The sequence below is a fragment of the Notolepis coatsorum genome (genome assembly GCF_963971535.1).
Source record: "Notolepis coatsorum genome assembly, chromosome: 16".
NCBI classification, from domain to species: Eukaryota; Metazoa; Chordata; class Actinopteri; order Aulopiformes; family Paralepididae; genus Notolepis; species Notolepis coatsorum.
The window spans coordinates 106,753,761-106,773,025 of record NC_140180.1 but is presented as its reverse complement, the minus strand read 5'-3'; the positions used below and the strand labels follow the sequence as shown (position 1 = coordinate 106,773,025).

Sequence of the window (19,265 nt, the reverse complement as noted above, 5' to 3'; positions counted from 1 at the left end):
TGCTGCTGCTGCGTTTGTTGCTGTTGTGGTTGTTGTGGTTGTGGTGGTGGTGGTGGTGGTGGTTGTTGTTGTTGTTGTTGTTGTTGCTGCTGCTGTTGTTGTTGCTGTTGTTGTTGTTGTTGTTGTTGTTGCTGCTGCTGCTGCTGCTGGGGTCCGGTCAGAAGGTAGTTCTGGAGGGAGTCTGTGAAGATGCGGAGGAAGGCAGAGGTTTGCTGTTGGTTCCAATGGCTCTGTTGGGCCTCCTCGTCCGGGCCCTCAGTAGTGGTGGAGGAGCTCTCCTCGGGTCGCGGCTTACCCGAGGAGGGGTGGTGGCCCCCCGGAGCCTCTCCCTGCCCCTCCTCCTGCTTGATGCCGGGCGCGAGGGAGGAGGGGCCGTCCAGCAGCCGGCCGTTGTTGAGGAGGCTGAGGACGCGGCTGCACTGCTGGGCGAAGGCATCCAGGATCAGACGGTTCTCTGCGACAGAGAGAGGGAGGACAAGCAGGAGGTCAGGGGCGACGCTAATTCACTGTGTGTCCAGAGACGATGTGGTGGTTAAGCCCCCCCCCCCTGCCTCCAGAATAGGGCTGAACAATATAGAGTTGCTATTGATATGGTGTAGTTCCTTTAATGCTTAGTGTAATGCTAAGCATTAAAGGAACACACCAACGTTATGTGAAATGCACTTCCCGTCTTCTCCAGAGTCAGACAAGAAGATAGATACCCATTTTTTCTTTGTGCATTCAGTAGAAAACTATCCGGCTGCAAGTTAGCCTAGCTTAGCACACATTAATGGAAACGAATAGGGACCACTAGCCTAGCTTAAAACTCTTGGAGAGGGGAGCTAACAACTAAGCTAGCTGGTCTGTTCATTTGTGTTAAGGTAGGTTACCTCGTAGCCGGATAGCTTTCTACTGAACGCACAGAGAGGAAATTGGTATCTATCTTCTTGTCTGACTCTGGAGAAGATCCTTTAACGTTGAGACCGCTAGAGCCTCCAAAAGACCATAATGGTAATTATACGATAATTATACAATAATAAGATGGTCATTGTTTCACATTCTTTCAGACGGTTTTCTACGGTTAAACTTTGGAGTGAAATGTCTCCCCTCCCTCAGTAGGCAAGCAAGGAATGGCTGGAATCTACAGATTCCTCAAGGTCTCTAGTTTTCTACTGTCTTTACTGTAGCCTTCATTTGAGACTAGAGCCACTGAAAGACAATGTTGTCAAAAGGTTTGTTTCCCTCCCCATCCATTTTATTTGGCCTGGCAGCTGGTGCCCTCTAGTGGATGAGGCCCTAGGCAACGCCCTATTTCAAACCTTTATTTAAACCCGAAAGGCAACTGAGGTTTCACTCAATACAGTCACGTCGAGGGTGAGGTAGTAATAGGTAGCGGGGCTCTATTACTCTCTATGCTCTATGTGCTTAAACCCAGTGTTCTCGACAACGGAGTATGTGATGCAAGGCTTGCATCACAAGTGTGCATCACAGTCACGAAAGGGGCTAGCCGGCACGTAGCTTTAGTGCGATCCACCTGTCTTTGTCCATTACTGTGGTTAACTGGGAATCCGAAATTATCCCAAACGGGAGACTTGAATGTTGTGGGAACATCTTCTAGCTCTGGCTGGTCAGTTAGTATTGCACTCGTCATACTAAGGCTAATATGCTATGCTGAATTACAGCTCTCGTTCAGTGTAGCTGCGTGGCTGCGTGGGATGAACAAACAACATCCGGTTAGTTGTGCACGTTATATTATGGCCGGGGGGATTTAAGTTCAGCAAAAAAAGGTTCCGTACCGTTGCAATCGTTCGGTGCACAGCGCGTACTGTACCGGAGGACCACATTGAGGCGGTACAGTACGTATTCACGTACCGTTACACCCCTAGTAGTTAGCGTTAGCAGGTTAGCTTAATTAGAGTTAGCAGATAACATTACAGTAGTTAAGGTTTTTAGCACAACGTGGGTATACAGGAATGGCGAGGATGCAAACCGTTGCTTGCAGAGTTTTCGTTGCACATAGAAACAGCGTGACTCGCAAGATGAGTTGTTATAGAGCTGGTCCGCGCTGCTCTGTGTAATATTATCAATTGACAATTGCGCAATGACACACCCACTACGCAAAGTGATTACTTGCACACTGTGCTCCTAAATGATTTTTACGGTTCGCACAAATCTATTTTTAGGGGCAAATGCAAGTGACATGCTGGCACTGTGACATCTTGCACACTATCTACTAGGGATGCCCCGATCACGTTTTTTGCCACCGATACCGATCACAGATCGTCGTGAGCCATATCGGCCGATACCGATCCGATACCGATCGTTTTTGATTAAAAAGAAATTAAAAATTATTTTATATAATTTTTTTTTTTTTTTTTTATAAAATATATATATTATATAATTAGACTTGTACTTGTATTATCTGCGAGACATCGCCACCACGCAACAAGCTCCACTGTCTGTGTGTACTCTAGTAGCCTCCAGCTACGGCCAGGATTCTCCGGAGCTGCACCTGGACCTATACTCAAGTAGCCTCGAGCAGAGCTACGGCCAGGATTCTCCGGCGCTGCACCTGGACCCTATTGGCATAACGTTACTTAACTGTGCTCAGCAAGCCCTCAGCTCGAATACGCATCGAATCAGTGTTATAAGACATTGATATCAGGAGCTATCTGTAGCTACTGCTAGCCGGATATATAACGTTAATACAACGCCTCAGTGAATTATTTAGTTCAATGGGACATTTCGTTTTGAACGTGAGCTAACAGGTAGCATACACGTCTCTACTAGACTTTGTGGAGCGTTTGTTGATGTCAGGAGCTATCGGTAGCTGGCCGACTAGATGTTATAAGACATTGATATAAGACATTGATATCAGGAGCTATCTGTAGCTACTGCTAGCCGGCTAGATGACGTTAAGACAACTATTTAGTTCAATCGGACATTTCGTTTTGAACGGTGAACTAACGTCAGCTAACGCAAGCTAACGGAGATATCAACATGGACCACTAGACTTCTGGGGCATTTGTTGATATCCGGAGCTATCAGTAGCTAGCCGGCTAAATACCGTTAGACAATGCCTACTAAAAGTGAATAGTTGACTGGGTAATTTTGTTTAAACAGTAACGATAGCTAGGTAGCTAACGTTAGCTCAGGTCGAATGCACTATCTAGACTCAGCAGAGGAGGTCCGCCTCCTCTGTGTTTACAAACTCTACACGGGTACGGGCGGGGCTAGGGAGGAGGAGCAGTTTGCAGGTCCTGTGCGTCTGAGACAAGCGAGTGAGATATCCACTTGATCAGTTTCCGCGATCGGCGAATATGACTAATTATCGGAATTCCCCGATCGCATATTTATACTGATTATCGGCCGATAACGATCGGTGGCCGATCGATCGGGGCATCCCTACTATCTACAAGTGTTGCACATTATCATCAGGTGTTGCACATTATCTACAGGTGTTGCACTCTGTGTGTGTCTCTCTTTGTCTCTCCCACCTCTTCTCTCCCTCTGCGTGTCTCTCTTTGTCTCTCCCACCTCTTCTCTCCCTCTGCGTGTCTCTCTTTTTCTCTCTCCCTTCTCTCCCTCTGCATGTCTCTCTTTTTCTCTCTCTCCCTTCTCTCCCTCTGTGTGTCTCTATTTGTCTCTCTCTCCCTTTCTCTCCTCCTGTGTGTGTCTCTCTCTCCCCTCTGTCACTCTTGTTGAGAACTGTGTGTGTGTGTGTGTGTGTGTGTGTGTGTGTGTGTGTGTGTGTGTGTGTGTGTGTGTGCGTGCGTGCGTGCGTGCGTGCGTGCGTGTGTGTGTGTGTGCCTCCCATCTCCCTTCCCCCCTGTTCTCTCACCTGGGAGTTGTTTTGACTTTACTATATGTACTTTTATTATTTAGTATGATTATCAAAGCGGGCATGACCACCCGTATTTCACTGTATGCCCTGGTATGTATGTGACAAATAAACCTCTTGAATCTTGAATCTTGTACTTTGTGCTGATGGTTGTCTATAGGCTACTACAGTTGTTTTGACTTTACTATATAAATGGACTCTGTGCTGATTGGTTGTCTATAGGCTACATGGACACTTGAGCCACTTGAATTGAAAGAGGAAACCATTAATGACAATAATACAGTGCTTGTGATATTGCCATGTGTATTAATAGCTAAGGTTGCCATGGTAAAGGAGCGGCTGGGTAGCGCAGTGGACTAAGCACTCGCCTGCCACCGCAGAGACTCTGGGATCTAATCCAGCTGTCAGCGGTACCTCCGGCTTGGTCAGTCGTCCCTACTAACACAATTGGCAGTGTTAGCGGGTGGGAAGCCGGTGGGGTGTGTGTCCTGGTCGTTGTAAACTGCGACTCCTACTGGTCGGTTGGGGCGCCTGTTCAGCAGGGAGGGGATCTGGGGGAAATATTGTGAACCTCCGTGTGCGTTACATTCCCCCAGTGAGACTCTTCGCTGTCAGGTGAAAAGAAGCGGCTGGCGACTCCACATGTATCGGAGGAGGCGTGTGGTAGTTCTACACCCTCCCCAGGCCGACAGTGGGGCAATGCGCGCAACGACCAGGAAGGGAATTGGCATAACGACTAAATTGGGATGGGTGAAAAATACAGAAAAGCACAAAAATAAATACAATTAAAAAGACATTAAGGTTTCCATGGTAATGTTAGTAATACATCTCAGTAGCCTAATGGTACAGCACGCAGTAGCACATCACCTACATCACCAACACAAACCTGGTGTTGGTTTGGTTGAGGAACATGGTGTTTTTGTAATGTGGCTCTTTCAGAAATATGTTTCGTCAATGTGGCTCCTGAGTAGTTGGCCAAGTCTGATACCACTGGCCTGGAGTCTCATTCATTATGCTTATAAGTGGTGTATTAAGAGCTGTGTGTTAGTATGATACAAGTTCAAGTTTCAAGTTTCTTTAATAGTTGTCATACAGAAGTACAGAATACTTTCATACAAAATGCTTCTTACTGTTACGCTCCAGAGACTGTGCTAGACAAGATAGTATCAAATAACATAGTATAGCATGTAATTTAGAAGAAGAAAATGAGGTCACAGTGTTCGGTATAGACATATGTACAATGTTCTGAGTTACCATATAATATACAATACTATGCAGTGTACTAATGTACAGTACTATATAGTGCAAAGCAGAAATGGGATGAGGTACAATTTAGGTACAATTTACAGTAAGGTGTACGAGTTGTAGTGCAATCCTTCATCAATAAATATAAAGTGTGGGGAGTGGGTGCTACAGTGTGTTTGTTTAAAGTGGGTGTGTGCTATAAAGTGTGTGGAGTGGGTGCTACAGTGTGTTTGTTTAAAGTGAGTGTGTGCGTGTGGATGTGTGTGCTATGTGCGTTTGGTGGTTGTTGTTGTGTAGTGTTCATTGTTCGATGAGCAGCCTGATGGCCTGGGGATAGAAGCTTCTTCTGAGTCTTTCTGTGCTCGCCTTGAGACTCCGGTATCGCTTGCCTGACCGCAGCAGTTCAAAGAGGCAGTTGTTCGGGTGACTGGAGTCTTTAATGATTCTCTTAGCCTTGCCCTTGCAACGCTTGTTGTAAATGTTCTGGAGGGTGGGGAGCCCCCCTCCAATTGTGCGTTCGGCTGAACGTGTCACTCTTTGTAGTCTGCTTCGGTCTTGTGCAGTGCTATTCCCAAACCAGGAGGTGATGTTGCCGGTCAAGATGCTCTCTATTGTACATGAGTAGAAGTTCTTAAGGATCTTCTGACTGACTTGGAACTTCCTTAGGCGCCTGAGGAAGTAGAGGCGTTGTCGTGCCTTCTTCACAACACTGTCAATGTGTGTGGTCCATGTCAAGTCCTCGGATATGTAGGCTCCGAGGTACTTAAAGCTGTTGACTCTCTCAACCGGTGCCCCGTCGATGCTGGAGTGATACCACTGGAGTCTCATTCATTATGCTTATAAGTGGTGTATTAAGGGCTGTGTGTTAGTATGATACCACTGGCCTGGAGTATCATTCATTATGCTTATAAGTGGTTGTGTATTAAGGGCTGTGTGTTAGTATGTGCTTGGAAGGGGCTGGGGGTTGTGGTGGTCTGGGTCAAAGTCCAGGGACATGTTTTAGTCCCAGTCCGTCCCTTTGTCAGCAGTCTTCTGTCTGCTTCCTGTGGGGGAGGGGGGGGGTATTAATATATAGTATTACCAAATTAATATATATTAATATATATATTGATCCATTGTGGTTTGTGTCTCATGACGCTGGCTTCCTCCCCTCGATCACCTGACTCACCTCTTTTCAGCCGTGACCGTCAGCAGTAGCTGATAAGCTGGGAGCGGCTTTATTCATAAATGCTACGTATCTATTTTGGGACACATCTGTTACCTGACATTCATGGCTCAGTATGTTAAAAAAAATAACCCATAATCCCTCCACTAATATAGATTAGTATTTGGTAGGCAGAGGTCTTTAAAGATCGTCTTGTTTAGGAAACTAGAGGGTGCTAGAGGGGGGTCCTGGGAGGTCCCGCTGGTTCCTGAGTCAACATCACATCAGATGGTTTGATTGATTTTATTTGACATAATAAAATACAATACACAGGTGCATACAGTATAAAAATACGTCAGGATAGCGCAAGAAAGTCCTTAGAGCAAAAAGAGGGACATGCACAGTATGCTACTCCTCCTACTTGACAACCCGGAGTCAATCACACACCTACTCAATTAACCGTAACAATTACAATAATAATATAAAAAGTACATAAAAAAACACATCATCTTAAAATCAGACTCAAAGCTACAGGCTACGCTACCCTAAGTTTCTCAGCAACCATTTCTTCAGTTGGTTTTTGAACCCAATCAAGGACTGGGCAGATCAGATGGTTCCCAAGTCAACATCACATCAGATGGTTCCCAAGTCAACATCACATCAGATGGTTCCCAAGTCAACATCACATCAGATGGTTCCCAAGTCAACATCACATCAGATGGTCCCTGAGTCAACATCACATCAGATGGTCCCTGAATGAGTCAACATCACATCAGATGGTCCCTGAGTCAACATCACATCAGATGGTCCCTGAGTCAACATCACATCAGATGGTCCCTGAGTCAACATCACATCAGCTGGTCACAGAGTCAACATCACATCAGATGGTTCCTGAGTCAACATCACATCAGATGGTCCCTGAGTCAACATCACATCAGATGGTTCCTGAGTCAACATCACATCAGATGGTTCCTGAGTCAACATCACATCAGCTGGTCACAGAGTCAACATCACATCAGATGGTCCCTGAGTCAACATCACATCAGATGGTCCCTGAGTCAACATCACATCAGATGGTCCCTGAGTCAACATCACATCAGATGAGTCAACATCACATCAGATGGTTCCTGCGTCAACATCACATCAGATGAGTCAACATCACATCAGATGGTTCCTGCGTCAACATCACATCAGATGGTCCCTGAGTCAACATCACATCAGATGGTTCCTGAGTCAACATCACATCAGATGGTCCCCTGAGTCAACATCACATCAGATGAGTCAACATCACATCAGATGGTTCCTGAGTCAACATCACATCAGATGGTTCCTGAGTCAACATCACATCAGATGGTTCCTGAGTCAACATCACATCAGATGGTCCCTGAGTCAACATCACATCAGATGGTCCCTGAGTCAACATCACATCAGATGGTCCCTGAGTCAACATCACATCAGATGGTTCCTGAGTCAACATCACATCAGATGGTCCCTGAGTTAACATCACATCAGATGGTTCCTGACGAGTCAACATCACATCAGATGAGTCAACATCACATCAGATGGTTCCTGACGAGTCAACATCACATCAGATGGTTCCTGAGTCAACATCACATCAGATGGTTCTAGGGCTGTCTTAAATGCTTCGAAGCTTCGAACGTTCGATTCGATGGCACAAGCTTCGAACATTAAAAAAAAATCGAAGTTTAAAAAAAAAAAAAAAAAAAAAAAAAATCATATTTTTCTTTTTACTTCGATTTGTGTGTGTAGGTGTGTGTGTGTGTGTGTGTGTGTGTGTGTGTGTGTGTGTGTGTGTGTGTGTGTGTGTGTGTGTGTGTGTGTGTGTGTGTGTGTGTGTGTGTGTGTGTGTGTGTGTGTGTGTGTGTGTGTGTGTGTGTGAACTACCCATCCCAGTTAGGACAGCCGAATCCCGTCCAATCTTTCGCCGTCGACTAAAGACTCACTTCTTCAACCATTATCTGAAATGATAAAAAAAAAAAAAAAAAAATCTAACCGTGACTAACCTTACTGTCATGCACTTGTCCTAATAAACTAACCTACACTGTAACACGCAACACTTTGATGAACATTGTTACTCAACTGATAGAGTTGTACCCTTCTTGCTGTCTTGTCGTACAGAACTTGTAAGTCGCTTTGGATAAAAGCGTCAGCTAAATGACTAAATGTAAGTGTGTGTGTGTGTGTGTGTGTGTGTGTGTGTGTGTGTGTGTGTGTGTGTGTGTGTGTGTGTGTGTGTGTGTGTGTGTGTGTGTGTGTGTGTGTGTGTGTGTGTGTGTGTGTGTGTGTGTGTGTGTGTGTGTGTGTGTGTGTGTGTGTGTGTGTGTGTGTGTGTGTGTAGGTGTGTGTGTAGGTGTGTGTGTGTGTGTGTGTGTGTGTGTGCGCGCACCTTGTAGAATTCCACACATAAGAAAGAAAGATACTGGGATGAATAAACAAAATAGGAAATAAAATGTAGAAATGCATGCAATACATAAATAAATATGAATCTCCATATATGAAATATAACATTTAGATAAGGTGCTACTGAGATGTTTTGGTGAGTTCTTTGTTTTTTTGTGGAAGTTGCCCTTCTTAAAAATGCATGAACATTCACTGATAATTGGTCTGTAGTGGAGTCTACAAGGTCTACATTTCCGGACCATGTAGAATCCGGACCTTGTAGACTGACATAATTCTGTGCATAGTTTAGTCTACACAGGCCATATTTCAAATAATCAAAATCTTACTTCATTCATCTTAAACATTCTTGATTTGGGGGATAGGTAGTTCCCATGAAATCTGAAGTTGTTCAAACGACAACAGCGATCCACCTTGAATTAAATCACACAGCCGAGTGAAACCTTGTTGGATGAGTCAGTCACGAAAGGGGCTACTTAATTAATTAATCCAACCCACTTTATTTATAGAGCACATTTAAAAACAACAACGTTTACGAAAGTGCTGTACAAGTCCCACAACATGAGATAAAAAAAAATATATATATATATATTAAAAAAAGAAAAAAAATTCGAAGCTCGGCCCCGAAGCTTCGATTGCCAAAAAAAGCTTCGAAGGTCAGCCCTAGATGGTTCCTGAGTCAACATCACATCAGATGGTCCCTGAGTCAACATCACATCAGATGGTTCCTGACGAGTCAACATCACATCAGATGGTTCCTGAGTCAACATCACATCAGATGGTTCCTGAGTCAACATCACATCAGATGGTTCCTGAGTCAACATCACATCAGATGGTTCCTGAGTCAACATCACATCAGAAGTGTGACAACCCCATCCCTCTCCTACAGGTTGACTAAGGGATATACCTGTGTATGTGCTAAACCTGTCTGTCATTCACAGCCTGGCAATCACAGACACACCTATGCAGGTGTGTCCGGAGGAGGAGGAGGAGGAGGAGTCACACCTGAGCTCAAAGGCTATAAGGACTGGCTTCTCCATATTGTCTCTCTCTCTCCTCCAAGCTGGCCATGATCTTTTGTTTGGTTTTGTTTGTTTGATTCTCACCTCATTACTTGCATACACCACACACTGACTCATCCATGCACTCACTACACCACTGATATTACTGATCCACTCATTCTTTAATAAATGTTTGTAAATAGTGTCATTGGTTAATTAAATTACTTGTACTTGTGTGGTCTCCGTTGTTTTGTCTGTACCCTGAGCATGGTTCATGACAGATGGTCCCCAGAGTCAACATCACATCAGATGGCGGTCCAAAGCTTAATTCACATCCGTTTGTGGTTCCTTGAGACTAAAAAGGATTGATAACCACTGGATAGGTTACCCTACATTTAAAGAAAGGGCAGTTTGGGTGAGCTGGTTTGCTCAGATGTCGATGAACTGAAAAGTCTCCGATCTCTACGTGTGACAAAGCTAAATGGATCAGCGCTGAAGTCTCCGGTCTCTACGTGTGACAAAGCTAAATGGATCAGCGCTGAAGTCTCCGGTCTCTACGTGTGACAAAGCTAAATAGGGGTGTAACGGTACACAAAATCCACGGTTCGGTACGTACCTCGGTTTTTAAGTCGCGGTTCGGTATTATTTTCGGTACAGTGTTAATTATCTAACTGTATTAAACAATATAAAACGAATTGGCCATAATTTACTGAGCAAACTAATGCTTACTGCTGTAACCTACTAATAACACTTAAAGTAAATCTGAAGATTATTATATAGCAGATGCCTTGGACAACTGTAGCGTGTGCTTGTTTATACAGAGCCCCTTTCATGAGCAAGCCCTGCTTGAATACAGGGGCAGGGCTTGCATCACAGTCACGAAAGGGGCTTGTTTATACAGAGCTGGTGGTATGACTTGCTGGCTGAAATACGGACGAGAGGGAACTTGGTAGCGGGGCTATATTACTCTCTATGCTCTATGTGCTTAAACCCTGTGTTCTCGACAACAGAGTATGGTCGCAGATTTGCTGCTATAAAAACACCTATGGCGTTTGTTATTGCTTTGGCCCGGTCTGAATTAATAGCGAGATGCTGCTTGAATGCCACGGGGAGCTGGGTTTGCTTCTTCCGTGTACCAGTGATATTCACATTCGGGTGATGCCGTTTCAAATGCGTGATAAAGTTTGCAATAAAGTTGAACAATGCCGGCACGTAGCCCCTTTCGTGACTGTGATGCAAGGCTTGCATCACAAGTGTGCATCACAGTCACGAAAGGGGCTAGCCGGCACTTAGCTTTAGTGCGATCCACCTGTCTTTGTCCATTACTGTGTTTAACTGGGAATCCGAAATGATCCCAAACGGGAGACTTGAATGTTGTGGGAGCATCTTCTAGCCCTGGCTTGTCAGTTAGTATTGCACTCGTCATACTAAGGCTAATATGCTATGCTGAATTACAGCTATCGCTCAGCGTGGCTGCGTTGGATGAACAAACAGCATCCGGTTAGTTGTGCACGTTATATTAGGGCCGGGGGGATTTAAGTTCCCCAAAAAAAGGTTCCGTACCGTTGCAATCGTTCGGTGCACAGCGCGTACTGTACCGGAGGACCACATTGAGGCGGTACAGTACGTATTCGCGTACCGTTACACCCCTAGCGCTGAAGTCTCCGGGTCTCTACGCGTGACAAAGCTAAATGGATCAGTGCTGAAGTCTCCGGTCTTTACGTGTGACAAAGCTAAATGGATCAGTGCTGAAGTCTCCGGTCTCTACGCATGACAAAGCTAAATGGATCAGTGCTGAAGTCTGTGGTCTCTACATGTGACAAAGCTAAATGGATCAGCGCTGAAGTCTGTGGTCTCTACATGTGACAAAGCTAAATGGATCAGTGCTGAAGTCTGTGGTCTCTACATGTGACAAAGCTAAATGGATCAGCGCTGAAGTCTCAGATCTCTACGTGTGACAAAGCTAAATGGATCAGCGCTGAAGTCTCTGGTCTCTACGTGTGACAAAGCTAAATGGATCAGCGCTGAAGTCTCTGGTCTCTACACGGATCAGCTACCGTCCAGAGAAACATTCCACTGTGGATATCATCATCACCCCTCGCAGTCTCAGCACGTCTCAATGAGATCATCTCACTCAGCCCGCCCAGTAATGATTAGGGTGCACTGGCCTCACACGTGCGCACACACACATACACGCAAGCACGCACACACGCTCACGCACATGCACACACACACACACACACACTGGGCGGCCCCCTGCTGTGCAGCCAGTGAGCCGGGTGTATCGGCCTGGTGCAGATGTGTCGCATTTATTAATATGCGCTCCCTTCTCTGTTTACTCGTCGAGATGTATCTGATATCACACCCCCACCGACCCTCCCCCCTCCACCCCCCACACCCATCTCCTCTCGCCGGCGCAGGGAGTCCACAGCCTCATAAAATTTCATTAAAAAACAACATGCTCGGCAGAGGCAAATTTATGAGGCCCCATTTATTTTAATCACAACTCTTTGGGAAAGGCTTTTAAATGCAATTTGCGTTATTGCAGCGCTAAACTCGCGGCTAGAGTCCTCCGTAATGTGTGGTGCTGGAAGCCAGAGAGAGAGACATTAAGTGGTTTGCCACATGCAAGGAGAGGGCAGTGATGTGTCATTATCACAATACGCATGTGGGGAGGGGGGGGGAACCCAATTGTACATTTTGTACAAAATGGTGGGGAAGGGGGGGCTTGTGTGATTACTATGTCAACAACACTGGCATGGTCGCTGCGACCATCCACAGACCCAGAGAGAGAGAGAGAGAGAGAGAGAGGCCACAGACCCAGAGAGAGAGAGTGAGAGAGAGAGAGAGAGAGAGAGAGAGAGAGAGAGAGAGAGAGAGAGAGAGAGAGAGAGAGAGAGAGAGAGAGAGGCCACAGACCCAGAGAGAGAGAGAGAGAGAGAGAGAGAGAGAGAGAGAGAGAGAGAGAGAGAGAGAGAGAGAGAGAGGCCACAGACCCAGAGAGAGAGAGAGAGAGAGAGAGAGAGAGAGAGGCCACAGACCCAGAGAGAGAGAGTGAGAGAGAGAGAGAGAGAGAGAGAGAGAGAGAGAGAGAGAGAGAGAGAGAGAGGCCACAGTGTGAGGGCTGCGTGTGTGGGTCACGAGGAGATAATAGGGACTCTTTAAGTTATCCGTGTAATGAATAACCACTAAACGGGCGCGCCGGTCAAAATCACATTGCATGCGTGCACGACAAAGGATAATAGTGATGATCTAGCGTTGATTTCAGGAAGATCCGATAATCAGGCGAAAAATGACAACATGTTTATTGAATTACACAAAAACGCTGTTTTCGTGTCTTTTCCCTGGAATTGCTCAGAAGCGGCCGGACTATGTTCATATGTTCACGTTGACCAGAAGCAGCTCAATGAGACTCGGCGGCGTTATTAGACCCATTGCTATACTATAAAATATAGGTTTAGGTCTACAAAGTACAACTACGTTTACATGGGGTTAATGGACGACACGGAAGTGGTCACTTCCCGGAAGGGGCGTGGCACTTAATGTGTTAAGGAGAAGGGGAACAATAAACAACCAAAAACAACCTTTACAGGTGGAAGCCTCAAAGTGAGTATTTAAGAAAATAAGTCAAGTCCAGAAAACAGGACGACACTCAAAAAAGAGGTATTGTAGAAAAAGAAATAAGCCACAAAGGCAACTCCTAAAAACAGAGTTTATATTGAAAACATAAAACAATAAACCTCCACCAAGGGATATGTGCCGTAGTGGGCAAAAGACAGTTCCCAAAGAAACACAAGAAAACTACCATAAAAGGCTCAGCCTCTATAAAACAAAGTGTAAAATAAAGCCAGTAGACCAAAACAAGAACGGCTACAAAGAAAGGCTAAATGCTGAATAGGGCAGAGATCAGCACTACACTTCAATATAACAAGCCTCGGAAGGTGGCTGGGTGGCGTAGCGGAGATTGCGCTCTCACCAATGCAAGAGACTCCGGTCTTGACTCCCAGAGTCAGCATTGCCTGCGGCTTGGGCCAGTCGTCATACTATCTCAATTGGCAGAGGTAGCGGGTGGAAAGTCGATGGGTGGGGATTGGACGTTGTGGACAGCGACTCCTACAGGTCGGTTGGGTGACGCCTGTACAGCAGAGACAGGAAGTATCGGGGGCAGCATGAGCCTCCCACACATTACTCCTCGCCACTGAGAGTCCGTGCTGTCTGGTGAAAAGATGCGACAGGCTGCCTCCTCGTGTACCCCCCCTTTTCAATCAATCAATCAATCAATCAATCAATCAATCAATCAATCAATCAATCAATCAACTAGGCTACACTGGCACACCTACTTCCAGTGAATGACGCTAAGCTAGGCTAGCGGTGTGGCTGTTCCCTAAGCCTAATGCATGCACAGAGAAGAAAAGGGTATCTGCTTGTCTAACTCCAGAGTAGATGGCAAATAAGCGAATTTCCCAAAATGTTGGCGTATTCCTTTAAGGATTATTTAACGCTGGGGTTTAAAGTGGCACTTGCATCGTTTCAGCGAATTATGCTGACTAGATGAAAATACAATTCCTTATTGATTTTGTACTGATTAAATCCATGTAGGGGGGATGCAGACAGTGAGGAGTCAGGACTAGAAGTGAAAGATAGATGTTGGAGCCTTGAGACATGGATTGTGAAAAAGGAGGTGTAACCACAATACTAGGACTATGTTCCTCATGTTTTGTACACAGATTGTAGATGGAATCAGTGGGGATAGTGGCAGCTAGGGAGGTGGCTGTTTTGTATTGACAGAAAATAATACTTAGGCTGATTGATTGGTATATATTCTAATTATTAAAATAACGACGTCAACATTATGGGTCTTCTCCAGAGTCAGACAAGAAGATAGATACCAGTTTCCTCTCTGTGCGTTCAGTAGAATGCTGTCCGGCTGCAAGCTAGCCTAGCTTAGCACAAATGAATGGAAGCGGATACGGACCACTAGCCTATAGCTTAAAACTCCGGGAGAGGTGTTTTTGGCCAACCGCTAGGCTAGCTCGACTCTACCGAAATCTACGCCACAGTGCACACAAAGTACATCTCAGTTGTTATCCGAAGCTAGTATGAGGAACAGCTGAACATGTGCTGAGAAAGGCACACAATGGACACATCAACAACATCAACAACATCAATGAGTAAGAAACAGGGATCCAAAATGGCAACCCCTTTAAAGAGATTACAGTACAGCAATGGAACGGAGAATCTATGCTTCCTGGCCACAGCGTGATTAGAACAATTTATACCCGACTATATATGTAGCCTGAAGAATAGCTTCTTGGTTTTGGGAGAGACTGAATAGATGATTACATGTAAAGAGACGAGAGCCAGAGGAATAATCACGTCTCCCGTTGCCACGGATAAGGAGATTAATATCCGAGGGGAGGAAATGTGATGTTTAATGTTTAATTTAGTAACTGCGGGGGATTAGCTTGGCGGCTTTCATCTTAAAGCAGGTTCCAACCGACCCGTCGCTGTTGTGAAGGATCCATTCCTTCTGAGCACGCAGCCTCTAATGAACGACGTGGAGAAAAGACACACACACAGACAGACACACACACACACACACACACACACACACACACACACACACACACACACAGACAGACACAGCGTCTCTAATAAACGATGTGGAGAAAAGACACACACACAGACAGACACACACACACACACACACACACACACACACAGACACACACACACACAGACAGACAGACAGACACAGCCTCTCTAATAAACGATTTGGAGAAAAGACACACACACACACACACACAGACACACACAGACACACACACACACACACACACACACACACACACACACAGACACAGACACACACACACCCAGACACACACACACACAGACCGACACGGCCTCTCTAATGAACGATGTGGAGAAAAGACATAAGCGAGTGTGAATGTGTGGGTATAAACACAGTAACACACACACACACACACACACACACACATATAAAGAGAAGACACACACAGACAGACATATATACAGACAAGACATACACAGACACACACAGAGACTCTCATCTCTCACACTCATTATCTCTCTCTTTCTCTCTCTCACACACACAGACTCCATCTCTCACTCATTCATTCACTCTCTCTCTTTTTTATGATGAATTGAAAATGGGGGACCCTGATGTAAACAAGACAAAAGTCTTTCTCTGGTCTGCATCCCCTTAACAATTGTGTGTATTGAGCCGTACTGTATTGTACCCATTCTGCAATCTGTTAATAAAATAAAATCAATCAACCAATCAATCAAAACTCTCTCTCTCTCACACACACACACACACACACACACACACACACACACACACACACACACACACACACACACTCCATCTCTCACTCATTCATTCACTCACTCTCTCTATCTCTCTCACACACAGACACACACTCCATCTCTCACTCATTCATTCACTCACTCTCTCACTATATCTCTCTCACACACACACACACACAGACTCCATCTCTCACTCATTCATTCACTCTCTCTATCTCTCTCACACACAGACAGACTCCATGTCTCACACTCATTCACTCACTCTCTCTCTCTCTCTCTCACTCTCTCCATCTCTCTCTCACACAGACACAGACTCCATGTCTCACACTCATTCACTTGCACACACACACACACATATACACACACACCGTTGCACAATCTAATTACTGATTTTTTTAGCGCACATAAACACGCTTGAATTTCAATCCTGACTGCTCCCCCTCATTACAGCATCAAATCAATCACTGCAAAAAGCGAGGGAGAGAGAGGGAGAGAGAGGGAGAGGGAGGGAGAGGGGGGGAGAGAGGGGGAGATGTAGAGAGGGAGAGAGAGAATAATGAGAAGGAAAGGGAACTGAGAGACTGAGCCAGGTAATGGAACAAACAAAGGAAATAGTCGGTTCAATAATGAGATGTTTTTTCCGTCACTCTGCAGGCACTGACTGTAGAATACAGAGTGATGATCATAAGAACATGTTGGGATATAGCTCACCTGTGATGTGACATGGTGTAGGTTCAACTGCTCGAGACAAAACACAACACATCTGAACAAGCCTGGCACATCCAAAACCATGTCGGACACGATATTAATGAACCTATATTACGCACAGAGATGGCACACAGGCCAGCGGTGCAGGCCCACCATACGCACGGGTCCCCTCTCTCACAGACTCCCACTCTCTCCTTAAGTTTGATTGAAACCTACCCGAGCTGATACCGTAGGTGCAGTCTGGGGAGTCGTGGTTCAGTGCGCCCCGTCCGGGGGGCGAGTATCTGGGGTCGTGGTGCGCCGCTGTGCCGCCGTTGGCTCGCCGCCGCTGCTGCTGGTCGAGGGGTGCTGAGGCTGAGGAGGTGGAGGATGTCGCGACTCTGCTGCTGGGCCTGCTGTTGGCACAGGAGGGGAAGCGGTGCTGCTGCGGTGCTGGTGGTGGTGGTGGAGGAGGAGGAGGAGGAGTGGGGTGGTGCTGCTGGCCGCCGCCGCTGCTGCTGCTGATGGTGGCGGTGGTGGTGGTGCTCTGGTGGAGGAGCCGCTGTTGCTGGTGATGCGGCTGGAACTGGTGAGGCTGACCGGGGTGATAAGTGAAGTGATGTCCGCCGAAATCGCCGACCAGAGGGACCTCGATCATGGTGGATCTGTCAAAGAAGCGCGACTTGCCCGCCGACCGTTTGCTCTGGAAGGGCTTGAGGGCGCTGTAGGGACCCCGCTGCTGGCGGCACATCTTCGGGGCGCAGGGGCCTCCCTCGTCCGCCGGTTGCATCGCTCCCTCCATCGCGGCCAGGTGTCACGGCGAGGCGGGTCAGACTCGTCGCGTCCCTGTGTGACAGGCGGGTGATGACTGGCTGGGTATCTATTTTCGTCGCCCTGGCTGTCTGGCTGTGCGGTGCTCCCCTCACACACACTGGAGTCGGAGGGTGGGCTAATTTACTGACAAGCCACCGCTCCAATCGCCTGGCGGGAGCGCCGCTATTAACGACTGTGCCAACCGGGAGACACAGGCGGGACCTGCGCGCTCCGCGGGCTACATTCACACAAAACAACGGGACTCAGTATGAATATGAAAAGCCGCAGTACGAAATACTACGACTGGAAACAGAGGCCATTTTGCTACAAGCCAGAGGCGCACAGCCCTTAGTCATAATAACGATCTGATCTACAGAGCACATCACAGAATGGGTCAGACTGCCTTGGCATGATGCATGATGCCCGGTCAGACCTGCCAACCCAAGAGCTTACAGATAAACACCATTTTAAATTAAATTAAAAAAAAATGTTTACTAAGGAAACACAATTTACAGAATTTAATAGGTAGAAATCCACTGTTTGAAAAATAAACGTGATAAACGTTGAGGAGGTAATTTATTCAGTTGTCAATTAATTAGATTTATTATAATAACGAATTAATGAAATAGACAAAACAAACTAACAAAAAGGTTGTTATGCCGTTACTGGCTATTATGAGGCGCGGCGTAATAATAGTATTATAATAATAAAGCAACACATAACCGCCTATGAACCCGTGTTATTACCGGCGCGCTTTGTGAAGAGGGGCAGGTGTTACGCGTCATAACACCGCTTGGGGGCGACACATCAATACGTAATAAATGCGTGGGTTCCAGACCAGTGAATCAATGGGGTGAATGTGGAGCCCTGTCTGTCTCTGTATGTGTTTTCTTTCTCTTTCTCATTAGTAGGACACTCACATGGATATAATATAATATAACACATACGTGTAACAAGCAGGTCCCTGTAGCCTAATATATAATAATAATAATAATAATAATAATAATAATAATAATAATAATAATAATAATAATAATAATAATAATAATAATAATAATAATAATAATAATAATAATAATAATAATAATAATAATAATAATAATAATAATAATATTATAGCGGTAGCTATAGTAGCATATATAGGGGTATAATTTAAATGGTAAATGGTGGATGCATTATATAGCAGCTTTTATCCAAAGCGCTTTACTATTTGTTCCTCACATTTTACCCATTCACTCACACATTATTTCACACACAGACAGCGGAGGCGACCATGCAAAGTGCCAACCTGCTCATCGGGAGCAATTAGGGGTTAAGTGTCTTTAAATTAGCAAGATAAGCTTATTTATTCTGCACTTAGTTAAATATGTTTGCATGTTTTATTATTGTATTTGACACAAGTGCCTATGGCCGTAGTGTTCTATAGGCTATACAGCTTAAATTGCGAGTAGATTCTGTCTAAATGCTATTGTAAAGGAACTGAAAGAAAGATAAGTGACTTCATGATGTCATGCAGGCCTGCTTGCCTCAATAGGGTCCAGCTGCAGCGCCGGAGAATCCTCACTGGGCAAGCCTGTGGCAGCCACTTTCTATAGGGAGGTGTAGTCTGACGTCACTGGTTGTTCCACCCGTATAGGGGTTTAGCATTGGGAAAATGGATTATCGGCTATTGTAACAATTCTGCAGCATGAACATTGGCAAGCTTTCCATTTTTGCACAAAATGAGTTCCCTTCTACCACTAACATTATTCTTTAAGCATTTTTGGTTGAAATAAAGGTACCGGTAGTTATAAGGTTTTTAATT

At 45.6% G+C, this 19,265-nt stretch overlaps 1 protein-coding gene across 1 annotated transcript in view; it reads right to left on the bottom strand.

The window, feature by feature from the left end:
• The window catches only part of bend4 (BEN domain containing 4), a gene marked incomplete at both ends in the record, with an annotated part of 51,096 nt that extends 33,646 nt beyond the window's left edge, over nucleotides 1-17,450 (bottom strand). The window contains 2 exons of the mRNA XM_084331735.1: nucleotides 134-454; nucleotides 16,886-17,450. Of these exons, the coding sequence (XP_084187861.1) occupies nucleotides 134-454; nucleotides 16,886-17,450 (886 nt within the window). The remainder of the gene's footprint in view (nucleotides 1-133; nucleotides 455-16,885) is intronic.
• Nucleotides 17,451-19,265: the final 1,815 nt, after the last annotated feature.